The sequence below is a fragment of the Ascidiella aspersa genome, chromosome 1 (genome assembly GCF_963924565.1).
Source record: "Ascidiella aspersa chromosome 1, kaAscAspe10.2, whole genome shotgun sequence".
NCBI classification, from domain to species: domain Eukaryota; kingdom Metazoa; phylum Chordata; class Ascidiacea; order Phlebobranchia; family Ascidiidae; genus Ascidiella; species Ascidiella aspersa.
The window spans coordinates 24,697,550-24,713,144 of record NC_139447.1 but is presented as its reverse complement, the minus strand read 5'-3'; the positions used below and the strand labels follow the sequence as shown (position 1 = coordinate 24,713,144).

Sequence of the window (15,595 nt, the reverse complement as noted above, 5' to 3'; positions counted from 1 at the left end):
TAAGAGGTTGGCGGTGATGCGTGTCCTGCGAAAACAGCACTCAAACAATAGCTGGAGCAGTCAAGCGGAAAAAGACGAAGCAACTTTTGTTCAGGGTGGATTTAATTTCGATCGTCGATCTGCGGCTCGGCTAGGTTTTCGCAGCTACCGGCCACGATTGGCAGATTATGCGAATGCGAGTGTCAATTGAGTTATTTGGAAATGTTACAAAACTCGAAATATTATGATGAGGGTTCAGTTGCATTTGTCGAGAATGTGTTCAGCGTTTTGTAGCGTTAGACAGCAAACTGTGGCGTAAACACGAGAGAACAATATGGACGACACGAATTGCGTGGGCTGCTTTGAAAACCTTGTTTAAATGTAGGAGGAGTGCAAAATATTCCCCTTTCTCTTTAAAATGACTAGTGTTGTTCAGCAATGTTCACATTGTTCAGCAATGTTTAAAGTGATTTAGTAAGCTAAAAAGAAATTAAACAAAATGTGGCGATTATTGTGCAGAATTAGAAAATTCGCCGGGCTGATAATATGAAATGCATTACTTGTAAAAATTACATGCAACACTGTTTTTTTTAACTTTTGCAGTTTTGGGAAAGTATGACTTTAATATTTTTCAAGAAAAGGTTACAGAAATAACTATCTGACCATTATAATAAAAAATTACGTCCGATAAACAAACTTATTTTTAGCTCAACTCAAAATTAGGAAAACTTCATTGCACCACATTTGTATAAGCATTTGAACCTTGATAAGCAACTTCATAAAATAGACTCTATGCGATGTTATCTTTAGTATATTTTTTTGTGTAATTTTTTTAGTTTTTAATTTTAAAAGATGAATAAACATGCAGACAAAATGTTAAATAAAATTATGGCAACATCATACTCAGAGATTTTCGATTCCTGCATGTTGTCCCAGTTTAGGTTGTTTGTTTTCACAAAAAAATTATGAATTCACCGCAAATTAATGCGACAAAGCTATCGCGAATAGAGTAATCTGAAGTCGGAAAAATACTGATATTGTGCATTCTTGTCCTATTCGAACTTTGTTAACCACGGCCAGAGTTAAACAAATATCTCTCATTTTGATCACAAAACAGTTGTCGGTTCGTCACAAGAGTGATGATAACCAATCGAAATACCATGTAAGGTATGCTTTTTAATCAACTTAAAACTCAACAAAATTGCAAAATAAATCCTTAACTGGCAAAAATATAACAATGTTGTAAAAGTATACCAATTTAGCAAATTACACGACCTAAACAACTCATCGTAGTTGGGCTGTATTCGTCAAATTCCCAAATCGAAGAATGTGAGAATTCCTTATCTCTGGTTACACACCGAAATGTGCAATAAGCCGATAGTTAGGATGGAGGCGACGCTACATTAGCAGAGTGCAGATAAGTTTGCCGTAAACACAGTCATGTGCAAAACTTCGTTAACATTCAGACTTTGCATTAGTGTGACCAAAGGAATTCAAATCACAACAACAGTGTGTTTTGTGAAACAATCTTAAGTGAAATGCTTCTGGAAGGCTTTAAAACTTTTACAAAACTTTGAACCAGTTATTTTTTTATTTTTGGACAGTTACCTGTAGAAACCCGCGCGAGCAATATACACCTTCGATTATATTGGGCAAAGCACTGTCTGCCCTTACGGTCCATGTCGACTTAAATTCGCCATGTCATACCGATCTAATATTTTTTTTCTAAAAAATCGGGGTACGCGTCAAACAAATGTAAGTTAAATGTTTTGTTGTTGCCTTTTGTGCCACAATCTCTATATACGGATATTTACAGTAATGCACACGAGATGCAAATATGCGATTATGCGATATATACTGGATACCTAAGTTTACCTGAAGAAGATTTGATTTTTCGAAACTTTACATATTTGCTGAAATATTTTGCTCCGCAAAGAAACACTTTTCAGGTTTACCGAAAAACATAAAGTGTCCTTAGTTTCATATATGATAATTATTGGGTATTCTACCATTAACATAACACTAGTTTTACTATTTGCGTGACGTCTTACTGCACGTCTTTCTGGGAACATTATTCGTGATTGACAAATTACACCCACTTATCATTTTTGGACAATACGCAAAACATGACGGTCGATCGACTTCGTAAACTTTTATTATTATCCATGTTTATATACGCCTAGCCACACAATCAAAATGTCATTTGGATTTTTATTTTTTTGCTAATGTAGCATAAAATTTTAAAGACACTTTTCCAACAACTTCAGTTATAAATAAATTAGGACTTAGGAGTGACTTTGGTTGACAAATTTATACAATTATCTCAAAAATGTTTTACATATATTTTTCGTCATTTAATTTTTGGCATCTTTAAATTATCGTTTAAAAGGAGTTTTTTTACCCATACGAAAACGTTTGGCGGTCATGTAAAACATTTACCGTTTTAATTATGAATTACGAGGATATCACCGTTAAACCAACAAATTACATGCTCCACTTGTGGCAGTTTGAACTGCACTACAGTAATATAGTATGTGTTTTTAGGTGAAATATTGTATTACATAGGTTTGCACGAACAGCTATTATGGAGTATAAACTAATTATTTTGGAGTCGTTTATTGCTCTGTGCAGTATTGTGTCCCTCTACATTGCTGTAGTACTCACCTGGTTCCAATACCAACCACGCAATCCTCCGGTTGTAGCAACGGGGTATCCTATTGAAAACGGCGAAAAGCCAGCGAGAAATGGAGCACGAAACCTAGGAAGAATTACAAACGGAAATGGACATGGAAACGGAGTAAACGGAAATCGATCACCTTATGGTGGGCAGCGGGTCAATGGACCTTTATCCGAGTCGCCAATTCCGGTTATTACAAATCACGCGGTGGCGCTACAGCGCATTTGTCTTACTTCGTCCTGGCTCACGCTAATCCGATGTTTGCTAGAGCATGCTGTACTTTATCTGGCCCTAACTGGGATATTTTCTTCGATCGCTTGTGACATCGTTATTCGTGTGCATATCGTCCTATACCTATTGCCTGTCACCCTACAGTATGCCTTCCTCTGGCTACGGCAGCGAGTGCTTCAGTTAAACCCTTTACTCCGTAACAGCAGTTGCTCCTGTAGCACCTGCATCAGCTGGATGAGCCTTATCTTCCTCTTTGTGTGTCAAGTGACGTCGACCAGTCTTTTCATGGTGAACGAAAGCTTCGAAAGAAAAAACGAAAGCAGCAATGCATCAGCACAATGCGTTTCCGTTCCTACCGGAATATTGGCACCGGAGCTTTCGTGGATAATATCGACATCTTTGTATGTTTGCTTCATGATCTGCTTTCTTTCTATCTTCGTCCAACCTTTGCTGTGCAAGGCAGACAAGATCAACTTTATAGCCATGTCCCAAAACCGAAACCCAGCTGGTATATTTCCGCGCATTAAGCGCCTGCTGATGGCATCCGGAACAAGCGTGGTCACAGATCTGCTGGCAATTATCGGTTGCACGCTAGCTAACGACCTCTTTATTTCACTGGTTGTGCTCGACGCAAACCTGGTGATAAACCAACTGTGCGCCATTTTCTCCTACAAATCCTGGCGCTCGAGAATTTGTCCTATTTGCAGTGGCCGGTCGCGTTCTCGTGAGAGTTTCACACTCAATAGTCAGAGACCGTCCGAAAGCAGTGGACACAACTCTTCCCGGAGCGGGATCTCTTCTACATCCACGGTGCCGGAAGAAGCATTTGACTGAGGCCCATAAAGCCGAAACGCGTGCATTTGTAAAGGTCGGGCAACGCCGATGCGCCTGCCATGGAGGATCGAAATTGTCAGCGTAACGTGACTGTGCAAGCAACGGGCGTGCGCAGGAATCCGGCGTTGATTTTCTCCGACGATGTAAGAAAGATAAATCATTTTAAGCTCGGCTAAGGGTGAAAATGAATGACCAAAACGGCGAAAATCCCGTGCGCTGCGACTTCTCATATGCGCTACAAATGAACCGCAACGAAAGTAGCAGCGAACAGAATCGTTTGGTTTCCAGATAAAACGGCAAAACTAACACCGCGCGCGTATGACTTTCCTGCAAGTGAACTATAATCGTATATACCTAAGAAAATGTGGATTGTTTTTGCCTTTGTGTTTGGTTTAAAATGTATCGATAAATTGTTCTTACTACAAAACGCTATCAATTTTTGTTACAACCCAATTTTACAAACCTTTTGTATTTATCCATTTTAAATCTTTTTAATTCGTTTATATTTTTTGTATTTGTTTCGTACTTACAGTTGTACACGCTTGCTATGCTTATATATACACATACAAAGTACATGTGAATGGTACATAGTGTGTTTGAGGATTTTTCTTATTGCGTGCTCTAACCATAAATGGTTTTAGGCAGAAAAACGATTTTGTTATGCACAAAACAGGGTTAAATAGAAAACGATTTTATTCATAAAACAGGCGCAAAATCTCATTAAAGCGAGGTAAAAGCTGTGCAACGTTAATGCGTTCGGTGATTTAAAGCCTAATGCAAAACTCCACACTTTGGTTGTGTCCGTAAGAAAACGTAGTATAAAACTCATTATTAGAAAAAAAACATGACTTATAAAACTATACTCCAAAACACGATGTATAGCAAATATAAGTGCAAAATAAATCGCTGTTATAATTGTAATGTTGTATTTTCTTGGCATAAGATGATAAAACTAAGACATTTCACCTACTTGCACTAAACAGAAAGTCAAACAAGCAACAACACATTGTTTTCCGATGACTTGTATTTCACGCACGAATGGCTGACAGAAAGCGACGCTAAAAGAATGAACGCATTTCGTGGTCACTTCTTGAGAAAATAAACGTAGCACTTCTCCACATTTCGCAGGCAGAGGTTGTTTACTTTCGAAGCTGTCTTCACGCCTCGCCGAACGCAATGATGAACGATTATGCGCCAGTGCCTTCGCCCTTCTTCTGCCACCTAACGGGTCTTCGCTTCTGGACTGTAGGCTTTTTAAAACGCGACGTAAGTGAAGGGACCACAGGTTCGGTGTCAATCATCTGTAAAACATGAATTACGATTTAATCATTTTGGTTCAAACAATGTTCTAATTTCTGTCAACTGGCCTTAAAAAATAAAACCATACGGTGTTGCAACACGACTTTATAATCAAATATCTGTCACAGTTACTCACTTCGAACTTATTCTGCGATTCATTTGATTTGATTTCAGGAATAGATTTATATGTTTCCCAAAAGTCTTCCGTGTTTCTTGAGGGAGAATCATCCTCTGATTCACTTTCGCTGTACCTTGACGAAATGGGTTGCGTAACCGATCTCTTATACCTTCTGTTACGTGGGCCTTTCACCCCTTCGGCAAATATCTTTTCCAAAGCTAATTTTTTTTTCAGCATGTCTTCGCTGAGCCTGCGACAACCGGGAACCTTTACACCAGCACCCGCTTTTGCGGAAGCATTCTCAACCGACGTCACTTTATCTTTTGACTCGTCACTTTTTGCCTCAATAATCTTGTCCCGCCAGGATACACTTTTGGCTTCATTATCTCTTGCTCCCGAAACCCAAGAGAGACGTTTTGGCTCTTTAGACTTCAACACTGGCTTTTGTTGCGATTCTCCTGCACCTTCCATTTTATTACTGAAACGGCGCAAGCGATCTGCATTTAGAGAGTATCGACCAGGGCCTCCCCGCTCAAACGAACCTTTGCCAGTCGCAGGTTGTTTGTCGTTGGTAAATCTTCCGACGAGCGTAGAAACAGACTGACCTTCGTCAGTTGTTGGGGTCGTGGTATACATATCACGTGAGTTTGTGGATGACGCAGTCCGATTCCATTCTGAACTCAGCTTTCTCGGCTTTTGACTTCCACGACTTCGTTCGCAAACACTTGCCAATTGTTTGACCTCAGGTGACCCCGAAGATTCTTCCAATATCTGGTCGTGCGGCCATCTTAAATCAACCATGCTTGTGTGATAGCGAGGTTTTGGTAAAACTTCCGGTGGAACCCTCAATGGAGTACTTTGAAGCGATGTTATTGAAGGTGTTCGTGACAAAACTAATGATGCTGTTGTTCGAACAGTACCATGTGAACAAATTTCTTTTTTATTTAAACTTTCAGCCTCAGGAACATACCGATTTCGATTTTCATTGTTTTTAATTGGTTTTCCTTTCGGTGAATCCATAATTCCTTTGGCTTCATCAGAATTTTTATCTTCCAATGCCTTAATTTCGTTTTCAAGAAGTTTTTTTTCAAATTGTTTTACAACCGACGGCTTTTTCGAACTAAACTGTGATTGACGAAAACGAGAAAATAGATTTTTCATTTCAAGCGAAGTATCTGTTTTACTTCTTGTGTAACGTTTCATTCTTGGTTTGTTTTCTTTCGGTGCTTCTTCTTCTTGATTTTGGGCTCCTTTCTTTCCTCTCCGTTTGGCTCGTGGTTCTCTTCCTTTTGAAATTAAATCGTCACCACTCTCTTCAGAGGTGGTAGACGAATCTATTTTTCTTCTTTCTGTCTCTGCTCTTCTCGTGGATGACGACCTGGTTCGAGCTGCCCGGGACTTTAGGCTCCCTGTTTTGTGCTCCTTGGTTTCTGGTGGACTTTTTTCCGATTTTGAAGTGTCCAAAAATGATAGCTTTTTCTTTATCCAGTTTTTTCCTTTGTCTTTACTCGAGTGTTTATCTTGAGATAACGTTGGCGAATTTGTCGATTCGACATTAGTGATTGCCTTTACATCTTTTCCGAGAGGTTCGGCCTTCTCTATCAGCGTTGCTTCATCTAGATTTCCACTTGATCGTCGGTGACGAGATCTTGATCGCGGAGAGATGCTGCCTTTATCTGAAAATATACTCGCATTGGGTGAGCCTTGCCTCTGGAACCGAGGGTCTGTAATTACTCGAAGAACGTTTCCACTTGCATCTTTTTCGATCGTGACACTTGGTTTAGGATGCACGGGAGGAGGTGGCTCGTCTTCATTTAAGCCTATACAAGTTTCATTTGATATTAAAATAGCAGGTTGTTCCACAAAATCGTTCGAGTTTGGCACTTCAATCCTATTTTCAGGAAGATTTTTCGAAACTCCAAGTTTATCCTCGTTTCCAGAATCGGCGGATCCACAATCGGCATTTCGATGTGACAAACGTGGGGAAGGAACCATTTGTGGTGATTTTTTAACATATCCTTTTTCCGGGTCAAAGTAATGGGTATGTTGTTGATCGCCATATGTACCTGATTCCGTGTCCGGAAGGATGCTAATTTCTTGATTAATCTCGGCTTTTTCAAGGTTTCTAAAAAGTAGTTTCTGGTGTAGATTTGGGAGCTTTTTTGCCGTCGTGGCAGCTTTGTTTGGCTGCTTTGGGTCTGCGTATCGCTTCTCTGCCTTTGTGAAATTAGTCGGAGAGTTTTCGCTATGCCTTTCTTCGCTGCTTTGGTGAATTGGACCGAACGTCTTTGTTACACCCGATTTCTTGTTCTGGTTTGACGCAAGTTTGCTTTTTACATTAGTGGAGTCATTGCCGCTCTCAGTAAACGGCGGGACATTCGTTGATGGCGAAGACACTCCAGTATCAACATCACTCGAGTGAATAAGAGAACATCGACGTAGTGGTAGTTTAGATTGGGCTTTGGTAAACTTAAAAGAGTTTGATCGAACCCTTTCAGGAGTGTTCCCCGACGACGAATTTCTTAGATCTGACTGCCTGCTACAACTTGGAACGTCGCTACCTTCGTACGAAGAAGCCGAAACCTTTCGACTAATTGCGTTTGGTTGGGGTGATGATTTATTCAACGCAGGTGAAACTTTGTCACGATCTTGATTAGTTGAACAAGTGGAGTTTGAATTAGTGACTTTAAGAGTTTTAGTCCTCGGAGACGATAGTTTCCCCGCTTTTGTGGAAGTTTGAACTCCTTCAACGTCAATTGTGTTGAGATCAAGGCTGATCTTTTCAATTTGTTTTAACGCCTGAAAGTATAGTGGTATCTTAATAAACGTTGCATGGCCAAAATAAAAATAAATACCGTTAAATTATCCATTTAGGATATATCAAAAACAAATTAATCACAAAACATAGCGGTTTAGTTAGTCTGAATTTTTATGCTATTGTAGTATAGTTAATAGATTACAATAAGATTTCTCAAAACAAGCTTGCGAGCTTACTTCGTCCACAGTCTTTTGAAAGTTGTTGTATTTCGTTGATGTTTCATCGATTTGCGGCTCCCTTGATGCAGAAAAAGAAGAATTACCAGTTTCTCTGTTGGCCTTGAAACAACACCATATGAAAGCGGTAAACATAATTGTAAAGAGCAAAGTAAGTTAAAAACCTTTAAATGTGTGAATTGTTAAATGCAATGTAGTCCTCTGGAATTTTTACTGCCGACATACAGCAGAGCCGTTCAACTGTGGGTTCATTGACCTTAGAGGTCTACGATGGGCTACTCAAATGCCGCGGTCGGTATTCCGGACCAGTGTTGAGTCCACCCATCCACTATTTTGCGATACGATTAAGTGACACTTTTGAGAAACTTGGAAGAGTCAGATTATTAAACGAGATGGAATAATACATCGCCTAATTTTTAGGTTGAATTTTTCGTATACCTTGGCTACAACTAACTGAGAAGCCCTGGTCTGTAAATGAGTTATCAAAATGGTCCACAAAATTTAACAAAATCGATCAACAGAATTTAATATTGTTTAACAGCATAGTATTATTTAATAAACCCCTATAAAGAGGAACTGAACACTCCGTTGCTATATATTGGGAGCAAGGATCATCTAGCTCTAGGAACACTTTTGGTTTCCAAAAAAATAATCAACGGATCTAATAGTCATAAGATCAACAGTAGAATAAAATAATATACATAGTACTGAGTGCTAAAAAATGAATTTTATTTAGTTGTTCAGTAACTTCTGGGTCCCAAAGTTTTTTAATTATAGGCATCGCGTTGAGTTAAGAAACCCTGCTATGCAAAACTGTGTAAAATAAAATAATCTTATTTCTATTTATGCCTAACGATACCAAAAACGATAAACCGTATCAGTGATTAGGAACATACCAATTTGTTTTGTCTTGTGCAGCGTTCATCACTCATTGACGACCGCTCGTCTGAAAGCGGAGACGTCAAATATACTTCATCCGTTGCGATAGAAGCAACATGGCTGCCATGTAACGGAAACGAAGCGGATTGGCGATTTTCATCTTGTAACTGGATTAAGAAAAGCAGGTTTTTATATCGTGTTATACAACTTTAAAAAATTCCATCACAACTAGGGATTTTTAAAACTATCGGGTCGAGTACCCAAAGGTAAGTGTTATCGGCAGGGTTGCCATACCGTGCTTATTTTTAAGATTTGTGCTTATTTTTGGGTGCAGTGTATTAGAAAACACAAACGTGCTTATTTCTAAGAAACGTGCTTATTTTAGAGGTGTGTGCTTAGTTTGTCTTATTTTAGTTTCTAAAAAGTTCTTAATCAATTTTTTTTACATTGGCGGAGGAGTGAGAGACTTCATTTTTGTATGTTTATCAGGTTTCTTGACCCCGATTATAACAACACGGCATTAAATTACATAATAACAATGGATTTTGATGTTTTTTCTAAAAAGTATATTGTAGCCTATAGAAGTGTGGTAGTTTGCTTTAGCAATCAAGTAGCCTAAACTTTTGGCTTGATGTGAGGATTGACATTTTATGTCTAGGCTTACATGGGTCAATACAGACAAAATATTGTTAAGAGAATGAGTCAGCATATGCACGTTTTTTTGTGATAAACATGAAAAGGAATTTTCTAATGTCAAATGAAGTCGAAACGAAAAGGGCTATGATCATTGCTGTTATTGTGATTGCGAAATCAGTCCAGAGGCTATGGAAAACACAATGTTACAACAACAACAAAAATGCTAGAAGCATTTCAGTAAATCATTCAATGAATAATTTTATTACGAGCTAAACTCCGCCAAGTGAACTAAACTTGACTACAAGGCAGGCAGGGTCAGCTGCAGGCGTTTCATGCTGCCATGTACCACGTTTTGAAAGGTGTACAGGTGCGCTCTGCGGCAAAATAGTTAACAAAGCTTGCATTAAATAAGGGTGACAGACTTGCCAATTTCAAGCAAATAAAAGCGTTTTTTCGTTTTTCGTGTTTTATTAAGCTACGTTTTTTTTGGTCCTGGTTTTCAGAAGCGCGCTTATTTTTTGAGTAGAGTGCTTATTTTTGTGAGTAGCGTGCTTATTTTTTTGAGTAGCGCGCTTATTTTTTGGTCTGAGCAGATGGTAACCCTGGTTATCGGTAATCGTTTAATTTCAGGCTAGCACTGGTGCCAACACGAAACCAAATTCACATAGGAATTTTAGCCATGAGTTATGATTCAACATAATGATTCAATTTTTAAAGGAAAATATATTAAAAATAGTTAACAACTAGAGGTAACTGAACTTCTTAACTTATCGAGAAAATTTTGCCAAGTAAAGAAAAAATTGCCAAAGTAGCCTGGCAAACAAGGCCTTTAAACACTTCAATTTCACCTATACTTTTCTTATTTAGGCAGATAGTAATGCCGTCATTTAGTACCAGATTTGATCGCAATACTTTTTGTCCAAAAAACAGGTCATCGATTTTGTATAAATATTAAGTAACGGACATCCCACAATTGCATGTCTATCAAAAGTACACCACACAACTTACTTGTTCGATCTTTTCCAGCATAACCTGCTTGGTCTTGTCCCAATTACGCCGTTCGCCATCGTGGCATTCCACAATCTGTCGCTTCTCTTCATCGAAAGCGACCTGCTGTTCCTTCATTTTCTTTTGCAGTTCGGAGGTTGTTTTGCTTACCACCGCTAGCTGTCGCTGCTGTAACGACATTTGTGATCGAAGGGCTTCGATCTCTTCCTGCTTAGACGTATTGCTGTGTTGAGCATCATGACAAAAGTGGTTCTCCAACTGAACAGATTTAATTACATTCGGTCTGATGTTACACAACAGGATACTATCATATTCATTAAATACTTGATTGCATGGAAGTTAAAGGGCAGATTAAGTGTAACTAACAACTATAAGGAAAGAGAAAACTAGGCATTGGAAGTTGAGACCCACAATTACATTTATCATAATCAGTGGGGAAAGTAGGCCGAACGGCAGCGTGTCGGTAAAATAGTTGCTGGCAAAACAGCATTTCTGGTAAAATTTTTGCACGTACCTAAAAAAAGTTTTCAAATCTTCAATAAAAAGTTCATTGTTAACCTGTCAACCCCGTCAATCCTTAAATTTATTCAAACAACGATTTCTGTTGCATATTTGTGCACGACATCGAACGACAACTTTAGGTTTCCTAAGGTTACTTGTTAGAGGTCCGTTTATGACGTAAGTTTATCATCATTACTATTCTTTTTATTCGTCCAGTTAAGAACATTATTCTACTTTCACCCTGATTATCAGCTATGTTACGATATTTCTTAACATACTTCCAACCCAATGACCCTTGCACGTCAGAATGAGCATATGGAAACCCCTTGGGATGCGGATCGTATATAGAACGCACGTGGACAGCCCATAGGTGACATCATCGCTTTTGTTTTTACCTTATGGCTCAACGCCAGTTAATGGTGACGCAAGTAATCCGCAACCATGGAGCTAGTAAACAAACACATACAAGGTTACGATTGCAAGTTTACCGTATTTTAAGAAACCTAACCCATCATAATTACTATAGAACCCAGTGAAATGTCCGAAAAACTAAGTTAATGGCAAAGTAAAATCTTCTTCTATCATTGTTAGTTATTTAAAATTTTAAAAACATCAAAGTGAACGAAGCCCACAATTATATGATTACGTAGGGTTTGCAACGTTAACATTTATTACATTTGAAATAAATTATAATTTCGCAACAAAGTTAGTGCTTTATTAACCGAATAAATAGAAGTCAATAAGCGTATAACATTACATTATGTATTTTTCATAGCAAAAATCTTACAAACAATATTTTTTACTGAAGAAGACTTCACCTATGTATAAATCGTACGGCCCTATTTGAATGACGTATAGACTCAGAAATCCATCGATTATTTATGCCTAAATATGAATTCTTAATCACTACTGCCTAAAGTGTAGTCAGCATATTGCAGGAGTTCTGTGTTTTTTCTTGAAAATTTGAATATGCATTTGTACCATATACTAAAACAACATATATTGTAATACAGCCTAATAACGTTATAGTAGAATCGCCTAATGTCACAACATAATACTTTAAAAGCTAAAGCCATTACAAAGAAACAAAATAGCATTCCAAACGTTTATGAACAGATATGAAATGTAAATTCTGTATTCTTTTAAATGTTACTATACTCTTGTTAACTTGACTTATACACCCACATTTTTAATAATTTTCAACAATTCCTCTTTTTCAGCGATCCACAGATCCCGCATGTTGTCGTGATCATCCTGGGCGTCCATTCTCTTCTTTTCCTCGTTGCGTAATTCAATCCTCAGCTCCACAAGGATTTTTTTGAGGTCCACTAAAATTCTTTTACTTTCTTCTGCCTTAAAGTATAGCCCATAAAACTGTTAAATTCTTGTCATAATTATATTTAATGTATTTCTAATTAAGTCTTTCGCAAAGTTTTATAATGTTATCGTCGGGTGGTTCATAAGAGAGTGAGTTCAACATTTACAAATAAAATATTTCTTTTATTAACAACAACTTACCAAAGCAGCTTGCCGAACCAACTCTTCCTTTTCCGCTTGCCATTCTTTTTTCCTTGTGATATGTCGTTGTTTAAGCTGCTCGAACATTTGTGCTATTTCTTTTGCTGTCCTTCTGCGTCCTCGTGATCTAAAAAAAGTAAATACTGTAAACACAAATATATATCTAATATAGTTTTATCCACATTGTGATAGTAGTATTTAAAACTATCACACTACAAAATAAAAATTCACACATGACTACTTTGAGGAAAACATATTAATGTTTTACCAAAATAAACTTTCCATATCCTGAGTTTAATAGATTACTGTAAAGATGGACACAGTTAGGTTCAGCCAAGTGCTAAACAGAGTCATGACTTCAATTCTAATTAATATTGTCTAGCCAAGAATTTCCGTTCCAAAAGGCGTCAGACACAAATTTATTTTGGCAGCGCATATAACCACTGTTGGAAATCAAGACAATGCAGCGCAGTGGTCGGCAAACTTTTTGGTCGCGACCCAAAATGCTCTTTTAAGAGCTACTTCAGGCCCACTACGTGAAACGAATGACGTCACAAAGTTACGTCATAAAATACTTGCGAAAAGTTCATAGTTTCATTTAATAAAAATTTACCTTTGTAGCGTTTATAAGTCACACGGCGCAACATACCATAGAAAGCATAGCGTCTTAAAGATTTAATAAAGTATAGTTTTTGGGGGTGCATAGCACGGTGGCCCTATGATGCAACAATGAGCAAAGGTAAAAAACTCTAAGTCACAACAATTTTAAATACAATGCAGTGAATGTACTGCTATCACGCGGCCCACAACTACATGACAAAACTGAAAAATAAAAATTAGCCCGCTGCCCACAGTTTGCCGACCACTGATGTAGCCCATTAACTTCTTTGTCAAATTCAAGACGCACACCTGTATAAATTATTGCCATACGCCTATCCTATATAAAGTTATCCATTAACATTAATTTAATAAAAAAATGCTAATTTTAAATCATTTATTTTGCGAACATGATTCGAACCTTCCTCTTCCTTCTTCGTCTTCCGCGATTGTATCTTGCCCGCCAGGCTCTGAGGTCATAATTAAAGGCTTGTCCTCCCTGTCTTTCATAATTTTGACAATTAGACGATTTATGGTGGTTGGTTGCGACGATACACCAGCCGTGATAATATTTCCAATAAAACAAACTTTTCAGACGGTACCAACAAGCCGGTACACTTAACTTTTTTACGTCATAGCTTTCTAACTTTAATCCACTAAACAAATGTCGAAAATTTAATGTTGTCTTTGCAAATTCTCTGAAATGGCTACACGTCACAGCAATGTGCTTGTGTAATATTATCTCTGCAATGTTTTAAGGTAACGGTGAAATTAAATAAATTGTGACAAAATGCAAAGGTTTCCATGGCAAACTTCAGTGACCTTCTTACGTCAAACGGGATATTAACATTGGTTTATAACCAAAATGAAACTACGATGTCATACAAGCTACTTATAACTATAAATTACTAAAAACACGTCCTGGATGTTAACATTAACAACACAACAAAACCCTCGTATGTTAACTTTGTTTCTCCACCACATACATAAAACACAACCTCCGCTCTTGTCGTTCGCTATGCTGTGAGTCTCTTTGTGTGCCACTTTGTAGATAATGCCAAAGTCATTCACCGTGAAGTCATCTGTTTGTTACGTCATTGGGTAGGGCCCAGGAGGGTAGCGCAGCTGCAAACGTTGTATCGCACTGCGTATATAGGGGGTCGCCCGCGCGTCGCTACAGGCTTTTGCTTATCGGTATATCTGCCAGGGGTTGTCACGTTGACGCTTAGCAGACAGCCTGACAAGGGGAGGAAGTGAAATCGAATTGGGAGACAAGGGCGTAGTATATCACACTTTCACGACAACACATCGCATCAGGGCTGTGGACCTCGTTCATTAAAACTCTGTTATTTGAATGTTTCTAAAGACAACTGTCCCAGTTACACACTTAAATGTCTTGCTTATAGAGTTGTTAAAGGAATAATTTTCACGGTTTGAAGTCTAATATCTTGGGTTTTATTATAAAATTTATATTTTTAAATGCAATTTGAAAAAGCTTAGTGCAGCACGAAGCTAGGGTACTATCATGTAAAAATTCGTGTCCAGACTATCGGCATTTCTTTGCGTACCGGAAATGCAGCCTAATTGCTTAAGTAGCGATTGCTTTTAAAAGCCATGCATAAATGAAAATTGTTGTATGTGAAAACAAGTTTTTAGGAACTGCAACCAAAAATATGGCAAACGTTGATCAGACTCTTTTGACGATTTGTGCCTTTGTTTTATTAAGGTAGGAAGAGAGTCCATTTTTTAACAAATGTAGTATTTTATAAAAATATCAACTCGCATGCAAGCTATTTAAAACCTACAAAAATATTATAATTTGTTAAAGCAAAACAAAAATGACTGGCGTGTCAGCATCGTCGGTATTTTCAATAATACATCATTTTTTAGCAAATTTGTTTGTTATCACAAAACGTTTATCCTAACGTTATTTTTATCGAACCTACCTTAAATAAAACCAACTCGTTTCATAGCAACTTTGACGGAGTTTATGCGACGTCGGTGCAATCAAGGGGCCGAGGTACGGTCCGCAACGCCATTGCTTTAACAGGTAAAAGAACGCGTGGTTAATGCATATAAAATTATACAAAAATAAAACTTGTTGTTGTTGTTTTTTCGGTTTTCTCGATTGCTACAATATCAGCGGATCAGATCGAGGAGTTTTTAAATCTCCATAACGACGCCCGAAGGTCCACTGTCCCCCGGGCTTCGAACATGCGGAAAATGACATGGGACAGCGAGCTGGCTGACATCGCAGTGGCTCACACACGACTCTGTAGATTCGAAAATAACCAGGTGTGCTGCACATATGCTCACTAACACTA

At 38.1% G+C, this 15,595-nt stretch overlaps 2 protein-coding genes across 3 annotated transcripts; one reads left to right on the top strand and one right to left on the bottom strand.

Annotated features, from left to right (window-relative positions):
• Positions 1-2,527: 2,527 nt before the first annotated feature.
• Positions 2,528-4,302, top strand: LOC146168451 (uncharacterized). The gene has a single exon (XM_083388903.1). The coding sequence runs from the start codon at positions 2,564-2,566 to the stop codon at positions 3,719-3,721; it is 1,158 nt and encodes a 385-aa protein (XP_083245029.1). The 5' UTR covers positions 2,528-2,563; the 3' UTR covers positions 3,722-4,302.
• Positions 4,303-4,727: 425 nt separating this feature from the next.
• Positions 4,728-13,957, bottom strand: LOC146168450 (uncharacterized). 2 transcript variants are annotated; one of them, XM_083388901.1, is made up of 8 exons: positions 13,693-13,957; positions 12,675-12,801; positions 12,342-12,509; positions 10,656-10,913; positions 9,029-9,178; positions 8,133-8,234; positions 5,157-7,937; positions 4,728-5,022 (listed from the first exon to the last, which is right to left on the bottom strand). In XM_083388901.1, the coding sequence occupies exons 1-8, from the start codon at positions 13,779-13,781 to the stop codon at positions 4,909-4,911; spliced, it is 3,789 nt and encodes a 1,262-aa protein (XP_083245027.1). In that variant the 5' UTR covers positions 13,782-13,957; the 3' UTR covers positions 4,728-4,908. The 2 variants fall into 2 exon arrangements, with proteins under 2 accessions (XP_083245027.1, XP_083245028.1); XM_083388902.1 differs by having other exon boundaries at positions 12,342-12,505.
• Positions 13,958-15,595: the final 1,638 nt, after the last annotated feature.